The sequence below is a fragment of the Curcuma longa genome, chromosome 21 (genome assembly GCF_044706935.1).
Source record: "Curcuma longa cultivar G26 ecotype Majalengka, Jawa Barat chromosome 21, ITB_CL_G26_1.1, whole genome shotgun sequence".
NCBI lineage: Eukaryota > Viridiplantae > Streptophyta > Magnoliopsida > Zingiberales > Zingiberaceae > Curcuma > Curcuma longa.
In genome coordinates, this window is record NC_133881.1 from 9,181,045 (window position 1) to 9,200,321 (window position 19,277).

Sequence of the window (19,277 nt, forward strand, 5' to 3'; positions counted from 1 at the left end):
TTACTCCTTACCCCACTTGACTACTTAAATTGGATTTCTCTAGCATACTATTATCTTGCCCCACCTTGATACTAGGTTGGGCAAGTATTTATCAAATTTGTGTCCTTAACTAGCCTAGGTTCAATTTAAGTTCAACAAAAATAAAAAAATCAAATCAAATAATTTTTATTTAACACATATGGTTTTAGATCCCCTTAGATCATGACCCCTATTGGGTCTGATCAAATAGTGCATTTGATCCTTGAAAACCTAGTATTGATTCAGTCAAATTGGATTGGTCAGGTTAGACTTTGGACTTCATGCTTGGACTCGGGATTTTTTAGTTTATTTTACAAGTGGCAAATATGACCTATATATGGCTTTGTATCCAAGTCCAGATCTATTGTACATAGTCCTTTGAATTTCAAGCATCATATCAAGATACTTGGAGTCTGAAGTAAACTTTTTCAAAGATCTTTTCAAATTGTCAACTTAAAGTTTTATATTAAAATTTTCTTCCTCAAGTTTGACTTGAGTTGAAATTTTAGCTTGAACATTTTTAGTTGACAAGCGGATGTTAACTTTCTCCTTGAGGAGTGTTACCTCCTTTTGGAGAGAGTTAACTTGAACACTGGACTTTGCCAATTTCTTGATGAAACAAATAAATTATTGAGTATAATTTATCAGTCAAATTATTCCTTACAGTGCTAGTTGAACCTTCTGAACCGAATACAGATCCGTGGCTCGAATTTGATTCGGCCTTTGACTCAGTGAATGGTTCAGTCTCGACCTCATCAATCTTCTCTCTTGCTGGGAGAGCTAGGAAGCTCGTGTTTGCTTCCTCCTCTGAGTCTTCTGAGGAGGATTCATCTCAGGTGATTTTGAGTGCTTTCTTCTTTGTTTTGCACTCCTTCTTTTAATTAGGGCAATCGGTCTTGAAATGTCACTTCTCATTGCAACCGTAGCAGGTGAGTTTGGTCTTTTTGGTTGGTGTTTTGGTTGAGCTTGCCTTTTGAATCATCTTTTTCATCTCGGATCTCCTAACTCCACACTTCTTCTTGAACATTTTCCGAACTAGATTAACTAGTTCAGTAGCAACCTCGTCATTGCTTTTGGAACCCGATGAATCTTCGTGTTGTTTCTCAGTTCGTCGTCTTATTTTTCTATCTTTGATTTGATCCGCAATAAGAGCAATCCCTTTCTCGACTAGATTGGCGTTAGTCTGTTCGTGCAGTTCAAACTTAGAAAATAGTTCATCTAATTTAATTTTTGAAAGGTCCTTGAGACCTTATATGCATTAACCATTGATGCCCACAAGGTGTTCCTAGGGAATGCTTTCAATGAGTACCTGATTACATCTCGGTTCTCCATGGATTGTCTTATGGCATGGAGTCCATGAGCAGATCCTGAATCCTTGCGTGTAACCCACTCGCGGATTCGCCTTCTTACATTTTTATGTTGTACAACTGGTTCAACAGAAGGTCGCGCTTGCTCACTTTAGTGTCTAACATTCCTTCATGTAGCTCGATGAGTTTGTCCCACAAGTCTTTTACACTTATGAAAGTACCAACCCGGTTGAGCTCTTCCTTTGTTAGACCGCATTGGAGTGTTTGTATAGCTTTAGCATCCGCCTCAATTTTATGCTTTGTATATGCGTCCCACTTTTTGCAAAGCTATGGAATGTCATCGTTGTCCTTTGGAAATGTGAATCTTGTTTGTATCCCAATCCATATTTCCACATGCGTTTTGAGGTAGTACTCCATTTTATCCTTTTAGTAGATGAAGTCTTCTTTTGAGAATAGTGGAGGTCTGGCAATGCGATAGCCTTCTTGATGGATCATTTATCTTGCACAAAGAAAATTAAAAAATATATATACATCAAGACTTGGTTTTGCATTAGTAGTGCGGGAAAAATGAAAATAAAAAAAAAAATTAGAGTGAAAAATTAAAAAAGTTCAATTAGTTGTGGCACTAAATTCGAGCACCCTTCGTTTTGATACCAATTATAGGATTGAATTAGAGCGCTAAAAGGGGGTGAATAGCGTTTTATCACTTTTCACTCCTTAATCAATTCGTGCGTAAATCAGAGTATGCAAAAATAGAAAGTGCAATGGAACGACAAAATAAAGACACTTTTATTTTTTACTTGATTCACAGCCATAGGTTGCTATTCTAAGGCCCACGATCCGTGATCATTTCTGACGAGCAATTCACTATAAAAACTTCTCTCTTACGAGAAAGAGTTTGTCACTTTACAAAATATGTTAGGATCTATAAACTTATACCGTCCTAAACTCTTAAGTACAAAAAGCAACAAAATAGTTATCGACTGAGAGTATTAGACTTGTAGTTATTGTTGCAACTCCTCGACGTTACAATGGCATTCTGGATCAGCTGTTTGCGCGTAGGAAGTCATCGTAGAAATGTATTAAGTTGATGCTAGGGTTCCCTTCGTAATTGCTTATAACGCTTGATTCAGGCACCTAGAAGTCCCTCAAGGGTGCCTCCACATCATCCCGTCGATCAACTTCCACGTTAACTCGACATCTTCTAGGCGCTTGTATCCCTTTTGAACGTCTAGATGCTGATGTGGAGGTTGTCGGATCAACTTTAACTCCGCAATGCTTATCCAACTCCGGGCGCCTAGAGGCTGAGGTATCCCGATCATTGAGATTCTGCCACCTCTTCCACCTCGCTAGCCCATTCGACTGACGTTTAGTCACCTGGATCCCTTTTGAGCGCTAGACCATCTGATCGCCTAGATCTAGATAAGGACGCCCGAAACACATAGTTCCAGTCTCTCCTTTTATGTATTACAAGTTAGTCTGGAAATATAAATAATATGAAGGAAATAATTTTGGTAAACTATTGGTCTTGACTTTAGTTTTTCAGTGAAATTCTAGGTCAGACCAACATTTATTGTTCCCCTTACTGAGAATGTGTTGTCATCTATTCCACTCGGGATAATTTACCTTTTGCCAACTATGTCCTCCAGACCTGTTGGATTTTTGCTAAGCTTTGATCCTCGGCCCTCAGGTCTTCCACTACTAGACGCCCGATCCTCCAAACCTGCTTAGACTTTCTATCTGGTGCTATGATCTGCCAAGACTTTCTGCCCAGTCCTCCAGATCAGGACTTCCTTGTCCGGTCCTCCAAATCAGATCTTTCTTACCTAATTTTCCAGATTAGGTCTTCCTTGCCCAGTCATACAAACCATGTCTTCTTTCCTAATCCTCTAAATCAAGTCTTCCTTACCTAGCCGCAACTAGGACTTCCTTGTGTTACATGAACGCTCAATTCAATTCATCAGTCCACTTCTCAAACTTAATTTTAACTCTTTGCCATTATCAAAACTCAAATTCAATCGTGCTCCCTGCACCAACAAAGATATAATGAAGGATCACTTTGAAAGTGATAATATAGATAATGAATTTTTTATCACACAACAAGGCTATTATAATGAAGGGGAGTCTTGATACAATAGTAAAGTTACTATTGTGTGACTTGGAGATTAAGGGTTTGAGTCTCAAAAATAGTTTCTTGTAAAATAACGTAAAGTTGCGTACAATATATTTTTTTTCTAGGATTCTATATTGGTGGGATCTTCATGTACTAGACTGTCCTTTTACAACAAACTTATTCCAATAAGTTAGTTGAACGATTTGGATTAAATCAAGTAAATGATTTTGTATTCCTTTTAATCCAAATATAAAACTAAGACGTGAAGAAGGATCACTCCTCCCAGATTCTAAAGCTTATCGTGTTCATGTTGGAAGGCTTTTTATCTTGATTATTACAAGGATAAATATTGCCTTCCAACCTCCATTAAAGCCTTACTTGGAAGCTAAAAAAAGGATTTTGGAATATGTAAACTCAATGTTAGACTTGGACTTATTCTTTGAAATAAAGGTCAATAGTTCTTAATTTCACGAATGCTGACTTTGATGAAGATTTGGATAATAGAAGATCTATATGAGGTTATTTTTTTCGGTAATATAATTGTATCTTGGTGTAGGAAGAAATAAAAATTCAATATCTTGATCAACTACTGAGATAAAATATAAAGTAGTTGCACTTGTTGCTTAGGAATGTGTATAGCTACAAAGACTTCTTGATGATCTACCTGTTCTTATGCATAAGCCAGTTGCAATTTTTGAAGATAACCAGAGTACTCTTAAATTTGTATATAATTTTGTATGCCATGACTAAACATATTAAGTTTGAAAATCACTTCATTCAAGAAAAATTCTTTGATGATACTATTAATGCTATGGAAGTTTATAGAAAGGAGAATACTATATATATATATACAATTTGAGTTGCTTTGGAATATTTTTGTAATTTTTTGAATTCACAAAATCTTGAAGAAAATACAACACCTCAAAATAGCCGCACTCATCTTGATCTTCGATTTTCTCAACTTTCCTCTTGTTCACAATACCTACTAAAATTTTAAAATCTTCCTTATGCTCCGCAACATCACAAAAAATTTCATATCCTAGAAATTTCTAAAATTTTTAATGTATTCAACAATATCCTCCTTGAAATGTGTATCTTCCCCGCGGTCATTGATCATGCATTTAAATGAATCAAGAAAAACTAGTACAGATGAATTCGGAGTTGAGAAAGAACCTGCAATACCATCTTCTCCCATTGAGTCCCAATTTCACCACATTGGACACAAGTTGAGATGGAAAAAATTGATTCCAATGTTGATACAAAGATAGATAGCACACGGACAATTTGGATGATAGAAGAAAAGCAATATTTTACAAAATCATATATTAATATTAGTATCGACTTAGTGATTGATAATTTTCAGAAGGATAAAGTTTTTTGAAAATGTATCGGAGATTATTACAATGAGATTTAGGGACATGAAACTAAGAAGAGGAATTTTATGATTCTTTTTTGTAAAGATATTAAATGAAAATAATAAATAAAGATGTGTGATTTAATAGTATAGAATCCATAAAATATTATTGAGAAATTTTTTTGATAATGCAAAGAGGATTAGACTTTTATATTTTTATGTGATATTGATATGATATTTTAAAAATTATAAAAAAAACTCTAATGACATGTCCTTAGAACTACAACCATATCTCATTAAAAACTCAAGCTATTTACTTGAAACTATATTAAGATTAAATAATTTTTGTCCTTTTTACAATTTAAAATGTTAATGGTTGAAATGAAGTGAGTCTAGATTGTTCTTTTGAGTTATATTTAAGGGGATGAACTCTAAGCATTTGCATCAATGATTAAGTCAAGAATTTTTTAATAAAATTCTCTTTTGTCTTTTCTTCATTTGCAAGATAATTATTTCTTCGATTGTCTTCTTCCATATTTTTATTTTGACGATTTTAGATCATTAAAATATATTTTTATATTTTGATGAAGATATATGTACAAACTCCTCTTTAACACTGTCATAATAGTTATAGTCATAATTATTATAATATAAAATAAAATTACTCCAATTTAATTATAATTATAAGAGTAATGATAAACGACATGAAAATACAGCATGAAATTCCAGCATGACACATATAAGACTTGGATCCCACCTCCATACAATGTGTGTGTCATACTGAGATTTCATGTTGCATTTTCATACAGTCTATCATTAACAATTATTATATGTAACATTTTCATGCTGCATATAAAGTACTATTATATCAAAATTATCTCTATTAAATGGGTTAAAATTATTAACAGTTAATCAAAATAATTCTAATTTAGTTATAACTACTTTAACAGCTACGATCATGACTTAAAATAATTTTGAGCAATTTGATTTCGATTCAATTGAAATAAATTTGAATAATTTTAACCAAATCTATAATAATTATAATGATATTTCAACTGTTATATTTTTACTAAGTTAAAGAATTTTTTTAATAATTTGCTACAACTTATTTTAAATTATAATTATATTCATAATTATTACAAGTTATAATAATTATAATAGTGTTAAAAAGAGTTTATTCAAATTAAAATAATTTTAAATAAATTTGAAAATTTTTGACTACATTAATAAAAAGTTTAATATAATAATTTTTATGTATTATAATTTTGATAAATTAATAAAAATGCAATTTAATGCAATATATTATAATATAATTAAACAACTACAAAATAAAAATATTTAAAAAACAATAAAAATATTTTAAAAAAAGAAGTTTATGAAATGCAGTCCCTATTTAAGTCGGTGGTGGGTCCCACTTGAATAGCATCTCTTTTTGGCCCAGGCTGAAATTGTCAGTGTCACTAATGGCGCACAGCATTCCTGCCATCATTACGCTGGCGGATGTCCTCACCTGCGGTGATCCTGTCCTACCGACCCCTCCATTCCTGCAACAATTTCTTATTTTTTTTTCTCTTTTAAAAACTATAAAATATATAAAAAATAACTCATGTATCACCTGTCTAATAATTTAAAAAATTACTGTGGTTTAAAGTTAACATAATTTCATTGTGATATAAATCGTTATTATTTTTCTAAAATAAATTAAGAACAAGTAATAATGAATTTTCTATCTAATTCATAGTTAACGACAGCTTAGTCGCACCGGTTAGTCAGGTACATCCACCTCTTCCACCTATTCGCACTCACAAATCGCACCCACGGACGCACCCACCTTTAAGCACACTAATTATAATCATAAGTACGGAGATTAAAACTTAAAAAACTTTTTTTTCCTTTTCCTTTTTTCTTTTTCTTTTTCAAACTTCTCTCTCACACGCTTTCCCCTTCCTCTCTGTCCTCCCCCCTTCATCTTCTTCTTCTTCGTCTCCCTTTGCGTCTCGTGCCTCGATCGTGCTGGTGTCGCCCACTTCGTCCCTCTCGCGATTTCTTCTCGGCTGCTGCGGGCCTGCAATCTATTGGGTTTAGTCGAGCTCGGAACTGAAGAGCTCGCGTCGCCGAGGCGGGAGATCCGTCGGCGGAGTCGCGATCGAGAACGTGCGGAGATGTTTCGTGATGCTGCATGCGATTGGGACTTGGCGAGTGTCTTCTCTTCCAGGAAGGTGGTTTCATGACGGGGGAGTTCGAGCTGGATTGGATTTTCGAGCTGTGAGAGAATCTCGGTGTCTTTGGAGGAGGAGCAAGCAGAAGGTTTGGCGGCGTTTCCAGGGAGCAATTATCGCGCGAATTCACTATGTATTTCACCAAGCTCGACGATTCCCCAATGTTCCGGAAGCAGGTGCTTACCTTTTAGCTGATTCCGCGTTTTGTGTTTTGGAGTATTGTTCGAAAGACCACGCCTTTGGTACTTCAGGGGAATGCTTCTTCTTTATTCGAGAGTATTCGACAGCTAGTTTTCATGTAATCTTAGTTGACGTGCTCTTTGCCTCTCGATTTGTCGACCTAATGTCAATAATTGCTTCCACCAAAGTTTAGTTAGATTATGGTGATTGCAACTTATTGACCTGTAGATTTGGTGGCATATGTTTGCATCATTTATTTGTATTATCCAATAAAAACAAGAGAATTAAGAGAATGTGACACTTGACGCAAGCCTTACTTGGACATGCCTACTACTGGATCACTTTTTTGTTTCCTACTGTTAATTTATAGTGATTTGAACAGTTAACGCTAGCATATTCTTAACAAAATAAATTTCCTGCTCGTTTATTGTTTTGCACTTTAATGGTTGGAACCGGAAATATTTCTGATAAAAAGAACTCCTAGTTTTCTATTATTCAACGACATTTTACATTTTCTCAAATATGTATCTTAATCATATTAACGAAACTTGGTAAAGGGATACTAGACACAATGCCAATTATTGTCTTTTCCATTTTCAATGCACTGCTTCTATGGTGCCATATTTTGAGAGAATTGAAGACAAATGACCTTCTGGAATGTTTTAACATTGAAAATAGATGAAAAAGAGCCTTATTTGGCATTTAGTGCTTCAGTCAGGGGTCAACTTTTAATTTCAAACATTTTTCTAAAAAAATTTAACACTCATTTTGCAGTCTTGCTGTTTCATTAAGTTTAATATCAAATTTGGCATCTCACTTCTGCTATGAAATTTAATCTCATATATAAAACCTCTGAATTAACTCAAACTTTTTCAGTTGTGTTAGTTACCTGTACAAATCCACAATCAAAATTAAAATTATATCAATATAAACACTTACAAGTTGTTCAGGGAGAAGAAAAGTAATATTCTGTTTGAATGAGCAATAATTTCAAACTTTTGCTATGTTTGTCATATATTAAAAGTTAGCACGAAGTATATTTTGCATCATACTTTTTATTAGATATAGCATGTGGTTTGTTTTAGTATGATAATCATTGTTATGGGAATTATGTTTTATTCTTTCTTACTTGGGTTCTCTTCATGATAAACAGATTCAATCACTTGAAGAAAGTGCAGAATCATTGAGGGAGAGATGCATAAAGTTTTATAAAGGATGTCGAAAATATACGTATGTGCAAATTTATGTTATTGCTGAAATTTTTGTTGTTTCTTATTCCTACCCTTGTTTGTTGTCTGCACAAGAAAGTTAAGGATCACATCACAGTTGCTAAATACTGCATAGTCTAAGGTGTAAAATTTACAAGTATATGCAGAAAGGATTACCTAGGTAGGATGAACCTTAACAATTTTCCCTATTATCACTCATTAGGTGGAGTTGCTGGCTTGCTGATTGACTTACAGATTGATTTCATGGGGTGGAAATCTACAAGGAACTCTCCTACAGAGAAGATTTCAACCTTTTTCTTTATTTTTCTCCTTTTCAACGGATATCACTTTGGTTTGGTATTAAGGATCTTAACAGTGGCAATGCTAAGGATTGTTTCTTCTATACCTTCTTTCTCTTGGGTCTAGGTATTCTTCATCAGTTTTACTACCTTTACACTTGCAACACTTACAATAGAATGCTTAACCGAAAAGGAAGAATTGTCTCTTAGTTGAGACTACCTGTACACTTCTTCATATGTATGCTTCTTTATCCTTCTTTAGGGCGATGTCATTCTTATTACTATTTTATCAATCACATGCCTTTTTCTACTCTTTGCCAATATGTCATTCTTGCAATATTATTAAGCTCTAAAACTATGACTAGTAATAAAAACATATTATGACATCTTGAGTTTCAAATTCTAATTTCTTTGAAGCTATAACTCTATGACGAGAAAATTATATTTGTTTAGAGTTTTTAGACCATTTTTCCCACTGAAATGAAGATGTTTCATCATGAATCTCCAAAAGCAAAAGTAAACATACAAACTAAAAATTAAGCTAGTTACCTTTCCTTTGTGATTTATATGTGGCTTTACCAAGATCACTTATGAAATTCTTAAAGGATTAGGATTTCTTGTTGTAAGTTAGGCCAGGTTGGCAAATATCATAAGTTTCCAAAACATTGTGCTGGTTTGAATGGGTAAAAAATAACCCGAAACCATAAAGGTTCAAATGGTATAATTTAAATGAAGCAAATTATGAGGGACAAAGAATGTAGGAACGAACTTGACGCTAAAGGGGGAGGGGATGAATAGCATTATGAATTTTACAAGCTAATTTGCGTTCAAAAATAATTTTATGTAATAGGAATTAACAGAAATGAAGCAAATTATGAGGGACAAAGAATGTAGGAACGAACTTGACGCTAGAGGGGGAGGGGATGAATAGCATTATGAATTTTACAAGCTAATTTGCGTTCAAAAATAATTTTATGTAACAGGAATTAACAGAGTTATGCAACGGAAAGAATTCAAGTAACGATTCAATAATTTTAATAATCAAGTAATGAATAACAAAGAATAACAAACATGCAATTTTGACATACTAGTTAGATGTTGATTTTACTAGACTAATAGACATGCAATTTTAACAAATAATAGTAGGCTTGATTGAATAATACTTTAATCAATTAGAGCATGCAATTACTAGACAGAAACAGAAGTAGATTCGCATAATAAAACTAATATGATTCTTAGTTCTAAATTTCTCCTTTTCAAAAAGTCTATGGAGGTGGAGAAACCTTACAAAAAAAGAATCTAAAAATGTAAGCATAGAGATATAGATATATGACAACAAAATAAATAAAAGTTACGCAATGGCTGTCTATTGAAGTTTGAGCACAAGGGTACAACATATTGTTGATGTAGCAAGCGTGGAAGCACGAAGAGCACGAGTAGAGAGTAGTCAGATCAAGAATTGTTGTTCAAAGCTCTGTCTTGAGACTCCTTTTATAACACTTCACTGATTGTTGACATGGCAGGATCTGGTTGCCTGGAGCATATCCGATCTCCTGGATAGTGCTGATGTGGCAAGATCCCAATCGCCTAGATCCTCTTCGATCGCCTGGACATAGTTGATGTGGCTGCAATATTTATCCCGTGGATAACTCGTCCACGGTCTCTGGTCGTCTAGAGCTTGGTCAAATCCCATCTTGACTGGATCACCAGATCTTGTTATCTTCGGTCACTTGGAAGTATCTCGGTCATTCGGACTCTACGATCTCCTGCCATTTCTCCCGTTGCTTGGTAAATTCAGACTCTATCAATCGACGACTATCACAATCCAGTCGTCCGAACTCTTTCCGGTGGCTTGGAAACTCCGAGTTTTAGCTTTCCTGCATTGGTTACGCGTAATGAGTAAGATATTGAATGTAACTTAACTCGTGTGTATATTTGTTGGATGTTCAACTCCCAATTGACCTATCCAATGAGATTTATCAAGTTCAGCTCCCAACTGACTCCAACTTAGACTTGGTTGCTAAAGCTTCAACTCCTAGCTGACTCTGCTTGGACTTGCTTGCCAAGGCTTCAACTCTCAGCTGACTCTACTTGGACTTGCTCTGCCTAGTTCCTGATTAGGGCTTTTCTGCTTAGTTCCCAACTAAGACTTAATCAACCGTCTGGTTCCCAACTAGGACTGTTGCACTTGCCTTGCTTCACTAGGACTTAACTATTTGCCTGATTCCCAATCAAAACTTTGCACTTGTCAAGTAACTTGCTTTACTTGACACAAGAGTGTTAACTTTCAACAAACCTAACTTTACACTTAGTTATACATCAAAATTTTAGATTTATTGTGGTGTTTCTAGTACCAATAATCTCTCCCTTTTTGATTGTATGAAAACTAAGTTAAAGTTAGTTAATAAATAGAAAACAAAGATTATATGATATTCTAAGTATGAAATAAAATGAAATTGTATATAGCCATACATGAACATCAACATTAATTATTCTCCCCCTTATCATAACTCCCCTTTTTAAAACATGGTTTACCAAAAAGAATTTAAGGAAAAATGTTAAAGGGAAAAAAACTCGAAAAATTTAGCTTTCCACAAATTAATTTTCAAAAGCATCTATCAAAAATTCTAAAATGAAAATTTAACTTTCCAATAATTAATTTTCAAAAGCATTTATCAAACTTACTAACTTAAAAGAGTTTATAAAAATCTCTAATTTTCTTTCTCCTCCCTCTTTTTCAAACATTAAAAAGTTAAGGAAATAAAAAAAACGGATGCATGTTTAGGGAGTCAAAAGTAATAAACCTGAAGAGTTTAAACATGGAGTAATAATTAACATGTATAACAGACTAATTAAGTAAAATGAACTAATAAGTAAACTAACAAACAAGCTGGTAGTCAAATAATCAAACATAGATAAGTCAAACAAGTCAACTACAAGTCTAACAAAAAGGGTTCAAATTAGTCTGTTTTACATAATCCAAGTCTTCATTTAAGCGTATTGAATTTAGCTTTTATTAAGGGTTTAGTGAATATGTTAGCTATGTTAGATTTGGACTAACGGTTTGGTGAATATGCGAGCTATGTTAGATTTGGACTCAACATATTGGAGTTCTATGTTATCATTTGCTATATGTTCTTTAACAAAGTGATGTGTAACTTCTATATGTTTGGTCCTAGAGTAATGCATATGATTTTTAGTTAGATTAATGATGCTAATATTATCAATCAAAACTTGAACCTTTTTATAGTTAAGTCCATAATCTATTAATGTGTTCATCATCCACAATAGCTGAGCTACATATCCACCCATAGCCGCATTCAACTTCTGTGGTAGATAAAGCCACACAATCTTGTTTTCCACTAGTATAACTAATTAGGGTCTGTCTTAGAAATTGACAACTTACACTAGTATTTTTTCTTATCTAATTTACATCCAACGTAATGTCACTCAGTAAATCCAACTAAGTTGAAGATACTTGTTCTTGGATACCATAATCTTACATTAAAAGTTCCTTGTAGGTACCTTAGAATTTTTTTTTACTGTGGCTAGATGTGATTCTTTGACACAATATTGAAATCTTACATACATACCTACTACAAAAAGTATATTAGGTCGGCTAATAGTTAGGTATAAGAGTCCATCTATAACACTTCTATAGGATTTAGGGTTAACAATTTTTCCACTTGGGCCACTATTTAATTTTACATTTAGGACCATTGGAGTAGCTAGGTCTTTAGAGTTTTCCATTTCAAATCTTTTAATTAGTTCCTTAGCATACTTAGTTTGATAGATATAAATTCCTTCCTTAGCATATTTGACTTGTAAACCTAGAAAATAGTTGAGTTTTCCTACTAAGTTTATTTGGAATTCACTTTTCATAGTATTTTTGAAGTCTTTTATAAATGAATTACTAGTTGACCCAAATATGATATCATCTACATACACTTGAGCAATAAAAATTTCTTCATTATAAGTTTTGATAAATAAAGTTGGATCAACTTTACCTTATCTAAATCCTTTAGATACTAAGTAGGTAGACAACTTTTCATACCAAGCTCTAGGAGCTTGTTTTATTCCATATAATGTCTTTTTAAGTTTTAAAACTTGGTTTGAACTATTTAGGTTTTCAAATCCTAGGGGTTGAGCTACGTATACTTCTTTTTAATGAACTCATTTAAGAAGGCTGATTTTATATCCATTTGAAATAATTTAAATTCTTTATGGACGACAAAGGATGATAACATTCTAATTGATTCAAGTCTAGCTACAGGGGTATATGTCTCGTTGTAGTCTAACCTTCTACTTAACTGAACCCTTGGACTACTAGACAAGCTTTGTTTCTAGTAATTTCTCTTTTTCATTTTTTTAAAAAAAATCCATCATGTGCCTACAATGCTCTTATCATTTGGTCTAGGTACTAAGTCCCACACTTGGTTCTAATCAAATTGGGCTAACTTTCTTGCATGACTATAATCTAGTTTGGATTAAGTAAAGTCTCATTTATAAATTTTGGTTCTATTTTAAAAATCAGGACTATTTGACTTAGAGTTTGAGTGACAGATCTAGTTTGGACTCCTTGAGTTAGATCTCCTACAATTTGTTCAATTGGGTGGTTAACATTGATCCTAGTTGTTCTTTGATTTTCAAATTGTTGAGTTCTTGGTTGATCTTCATCTAGGTCATGTCTAATTCTTTCTAAGTTATTGTTATTTACCTTAATAATTTCAATTTGATTTTGTTGACTTGTTTTTGTTAAGTTTTTTTAATCAAATGTTACATTTGAGGTTTCTTCAATTTTAAGAGTTTTCTTGTTATAAATTCTATAACCTCTACTACTTGTTGCATAACCTACGAAAATTCCTTCATTGATCTTACTTGTGAATTTAGGTAGGTTATCTTTAGTGTTTAGATATACATTTTACATCCAAATATTTTAAAATATTTAATTGAGGGGGTTCTATTGTAAAATAATTCATAAGATGTTTTTTGTTATAATTTATTAATATGTGTTCTATTTTAAACATAACATGCTGTGTTAACATCTTCTGCTCAAAAGTATGTTTGTAGGTTGTATTTGTTTAATATGGTTCTAGCTGCTTCAATTAGGATTCGATCCTTTCGTTCAACTAGAATGTTTTGTTGTGGTATTCTTAGACATGAGAATTTGTGTTTGTATTCATTATTTAAACAATATTTTTCAAAGTCATGATTATCAAATTCTCCTCCATGATCACTTCTTATTTTCTTAATTTTAATATTCATTTCATTTTCTATTTGTTTAATAAATTGAGTTAATTTTTCTAATGTTTGATCTTTACTTTTTAAAAATATGTCCAAGTGTATTTTGAAAATTTATCAATTATTACTAGACAATATTGACTACCGTTTAATGACTTAATTTTATTACTTTCAAATAAGTCTATGTGAATTTGTTTTAATATACAAGTAGTTTGACTTGAGTTAGTTGGTTTGTGAGTTGACTTAATTTGTTTACCTTTCTTACATGCATCACAAATTAGGTTATCGGATTGAGTTAACTTTGGTAAACCCCTAACTAAGCCATTTTTACTTATTTTTATTGTGTCTAAAGTGAGTATGACACAGTCTCCTATGTCATAGCCTAGTTTCCTCTTGTTGTGCAATGAAGCACGTGTGTGAGGAAGATGATAAACTAATAGTGTAAATATTATTTTTCCTAGCTCCTAGTAGGGTTAGTTCAGGTTCTTCAATAGACTTGACAATGCATTTATTAGAACAAAATTTTACCTTATAATCAGTATCACATAATTGACTAATACTAAGCAGGTTAAAACTTAAATTTTCAACATATAAGATTTTCTTAATAAAGAATTTTGAATTTAAATTTATGTTACCTGCCCCGAGTACCTTTAATTTCCCATTGTTCACAAAGCAAACAGTTTCCATTTCCTTTAGCTTGAGTGATGTAAACATGTCTTTGTTCTCGGTCATGTGCTTGGAGCATCCACTGTCCAACATCCATTTATGTTAAACTTGATTTGCCAAGATGTTTGGGTCCGTCTTGGCTACGAGAGAGGTGTAGCATATTTGGTCTAGCTCAGTTTCTTCGTTTTGGGCCTTTACTTTCTCCCAGAGGTCCTTCGCATCTTTAAATGGTCCAACTTTCTTAACTTGAGCTCGAGTTAAACTACAAAGGATGATGTTGGTTGCTTTTGCGTTTGACTGAGCTGCTTGCTTAGTGTTTCTTGTCCATAAGTTGAACCCGCATAGGTTACCTTTTGAGTCTTTGGGAAGGTCTGTTAGATTTGAGAAATGTTATAAGACAATCGCCTTACAGTTATACTATTTATTAGATAAATAGCAATTCACTATTTGAGTGCACATTCCATATGTGTTTGATTGGATCTTAAACTCAAATACTGAATGCCCGCAATATGATTCATAGTATGAGAGAATTTGTGATTGGATCACAACTCGTGAGCATCTCTACATGTGCAATTATGAATGTATTGAAATTATCCATAGTCGAGGAATTGATGAGCACGGACGTCATTGATTCTGTCGAGACTAGCACGTTTAAACTCCTTGGTTAGCCAAGCAGCTGATCTTACTACTGGAGACATTGGATGTTGAGAGTTAAACATGGATGTTGGTTAAAGGAACCAACTCATTGGAGTGACTTGTCTTGAGACTTCATATGGTTTTATATATATGTCAATGAAGATCTCAGTGCAGCTTAAGTGCGAATTTCCTTTGACTTGCGATATTCAAGTCACCTTGGTCATGAAGGCTTATACTTTGACATCTTAAGCAAGCATCTTCGAGGAGGTGTGAACTCGAGATGATTGGATATAAGTCGAAGTGCCCGAAGGTGTTTGAATAACCCATAGAGGATTCACCGCTCCTTGAAAAAGGAGACGTATATCCTGCGATCACTTGTCAGGATTGTTACTAAAAGTCTTTGGCCAAAGCATTACATGTCAAGAGTAGGCACTTTTGGACACATATACAAGTAACTTTAATCCACAAGACAAGAAAGCAACTTGGGTTACGTGTGACGTAGTCAGCCTAGTGGGATCGACCATAGATCATGTCCTAAACTAAACGAGTATAAGACGGTTAAAGGAACAAGGCACGATTCAGTGTAGCTGTTGAAGGGTTAATTGTTCTGGAATCAATCGTTGATTTTCTGATCAATTGGGGATCATGATGTACTACTAGATGCCACTCATGATCGTTCCGTAATTAATGGTTAATTGTGAACAACCAACATAATCGGGAACCTATTGGGTTATACGCACTACAAGTTCTTCGAAGGATTTAAAACGAGTTTGAGAATTAGATTCTCAAAACGAGAGAAATAAAATCTGGTTGGACCAGACAAAGGACAATATGATGGAATTCGTCTTATGAAGAAGAAATGAGCGAAATTGATTTCGTTCAGATCAGAAGTCGTTTGGTTAGTGATCAAATGATTCGATTTTGAACCAAATTGAAGTAACTTGGTTTGGCTCGTGATGGAAGACATTTTGGCAAAACGGAAGAGATGATGAGCTTCGTCTTGTGAAGACGAAGTGAACAAAACTGATTTGGATTAAATCGGAGGTTGTTTGGTTAGTGAACCAAACGATTTAGCTTTGAACCCGGTTTACTACAGTAAACCCTAAATGAACCTGGTTCGATTTGCTACAGTCTGGTTTGGTTCGCAACAGTAACAATGCTGAACCCAGTTTTTAGGGTTTTCGGGTTTAGTCTTCCTTGCCCGATGCCGCTTGCCCAAAATAGTCGCGATCTCTTTTAAAGATCGCGACTAATGCTGGTGGAGGGTTGCCCTGTCGCGCACCGCCAACCCCTCCTCGATTTTGCCCTCTGCTAGCCATCTGCTGGAGAGGCGAAACCCCAACCCCTGTTCGCGCGTCTTTCTCCTCCATGTGAGAACCTATGTGGAACGCCGAAACCTTTGCCAACCGTAAGCGTGGGAGAGGAGGAAGAAACCCTAGCCGCCGCTGCCAATTATCTTCTTCCCGATCGGTTGCCGTCTTTGCGTGGGAAATCGCCGGAATCAAGCGCCGCCTTCCCTGCTTTCTTTTCCACACCGTTCGCCATTCGTCGAGAGAAGAGCCGTTGCCAGCCCAAGCATCTCCTTCGCGTGAACGCCGTCGATCAAGGCCACTCCTGAGAGTGCTTTGTTTCTCTCGGTCCCTAGCTGCGGTGGCAGGACGGCGGTGTCTGACTGTGGTGGTTGGTGACAGAGGCTAACTGATAAGATCTCCGGTTTCTTCCTTTATGTTGTTTGCTATTGCCGCACTAAATTAGGGTTACGGTGCCGATTTGGTTGTTGGCATGGGGCTATTGCTGGATTGTTTGTTGGAACAGAGCCGCTGTCGGATTGGTTGCCGGAGTGGAGTCGTCGCCGCGTCAATGTCGGAATTGTCGTTAGATTGTAATAGGATTTTTCGTCGGAACTCTGTGCATTCGTCGGAAATATTTCCTATAATTGGATAGGTTGTCTGGCCGTTACCGATTAATCCTCGATCTTTCGACGACTATCCAGCATTTTCTCGGAAGCTTGCGAAGCTTCCGGAGATTATTCCATCCTTGTCGGAAAGGTTCCTATTATTGTCCTAAATCGGGGATCAAAGGTTGATCATCGAAAACTACACCGGGAATATGATTTCCGGTGATAGTTAGAAAGCCCCAGAACGATCGCGACAAACGTTGTTGCGTGATTTCTAGAATAAGGCTTCTCTCGATTCGATTGTCATCGATCATTAGCTAGTATCGAAGATGATGATGCGACTCGTGGCTTCCGAAGCCGTCCAGACGAGAGCTTGGCGTTGATCATCAATAGAGGCGAGACTTCGATGAGGACCGCTCGATTGATTCCAACTCCGCTCAATGTCATCATCCGCGAGGTACACGTTTAGAATAATTTATTATTCTGCAAAAATTTTAATTTCATGCCATGTCTTGTATGTGTTATTTTCTGTTTTGCATTCGTGTGTTGTGTAATAATTAGTCTTAATTATTTGTATATTTCCGCTGCATACGTTTTCGAAATGTGTAAACATGTGCATTGCACCGGGACAATCCCAACAAGGTCGACCCCTTCTTGAATGACTTTCTAGCAGTTTGAGTTATTTTGAGGATTGACTCCATCCTTCTCTTCCAATTGGCAAAACTTTTGCCATTGAAAAGTGGCGGACGAGTTGTGCTGAGTCCCTCTTGAAAAAACATTTTCTCCAATACTCTTGCAAGTTTTGGGTTAAAAAAAAACACGTACAAGTTTGTTTAAGTTATGTTTAAGGTCTGAGTCAAGGTTGTGGTTTGGTTTGAGTTTGTTCAAGTTGTAGTTAAGGTTGGATTTGGCTTAAGTTAGGCTCAGATTTAATCAATTATTTTAAGTTGGTTTAATCCGACTCAAAATGTAAAATTCGTCCAAAGTTAGATTCATGTTTTGTTTTGAGCTAGTTAAATAAAAAGTTCCTAACTTAGTTTCCATGCCGTGGTGAGACACAGTAACCTTCTTAGGTATTGGAACAACGACCCTTTTATAAGACAACACCAAAGTAAGAACTTTAAATTTGACTAGCTTTAGTATAATCCCTTGGTCTAACTTGTTTAGAATGAGGTGAGGTATTTTCGGCTACTTCCACTTGACTAGATGCACCAGATAGGGTATTTACCCTTCTTATACATGCACCTAATTGAGTTTTCCTAATATACTACTAGCTTAACTAGCTTTGATACCAATTTATAGGATCGAACTCGATGCTAAAGAGGGAGGGGGGGGGGGGGGTTGAATAGCGTTACAAATTTTACTAGCTAATTTGCGTTCAAAAATAATTGTAAGTAATAGAAATTAACAGAGTTATGCAATGGAAAGAATTTAAGTAACAATTCAATAATTTTAACAATCAAGTAATGAATAATAGAGAATAACATGCATGCAATTTTGACAAACTAGTCAGATGTTGATTCACTAGGCTAACATGCGTGCAATTTTAACAAATAATAGCAGACTTGATTGAATAATATTTTAATCAATTAGATCATATAATTACTAGACAAAAGCAGAAGCAGACACGAACAATACAACTAATATGATTCTTATTTCTAAATTTACATTTTCCATAAAGTCTTTAGAGGTGGAGAAACCTTACAGAAAAAAATCTAAAAAAGTAAGCACAAACATACAGATATACGACAACAAAATAAATAAAAGTTATGCAATGGTTGCCAATTGAAGTTTGAGTACAAGATTACAGCGTGTCGTTGACATAGCAAGCGCGGAAGTACGAAGAGCACGAGCAGAGAGTAGTCAGATCAAGAATTGTTGTTTAAAGCTCTGCTTCGAGACTCCTTTTATAGCACTCCACCGATTGCTGACGTGGTAGGATCCGGTCGCCTGGAGCATATCCGGTCACTTGGATCCTCTCCCCGTCGCCTGGATATAGTTGATGTGGTTGCTTTTATCCTGTGGATAACTTGTCCTCGGTCTCCAGTTGCTTGGACTCCCTTCGGACGCCTAGAACTTGGTCAAATCCCATCTTGACCGTCTCGTTTGGATTACCGGATCTCGTCATCCTCGTTTCTT

The 19,277-nt window shown here is 35.0% G+C and overlaps 1 protein-coding gene across 1 annotated transcript in view; it reads left to right on the plus strand.

Annotated features, from left to right (window-relative positions):
* Positions 1-6,757: 6,757 nt before the first annotated feature.
* The window catches only part of LOC141814603 (ADP-ribosylation factor GTPase-activating protein AGD3-like), a 28,167-nt gene continuing 15,647 nt past the window's right edge, over positions 6,758-19,277 (plus strand). Inside the window, exons 1-2 of the mRNA XM_074702541.1 lie at positions 6,758-7,187; positions 8,345-8,421. Coding sequence (XP_074558642.1) covers positions 7,143-7,187; positions 8,345-8,421 — 122 coding nt within the window. The 5' untranslated portion in view covers positions 6,758-7,142. The remainder of the gene's footprint in view (positions 7,188-8,344; positions 8,422-19,277) is intronic.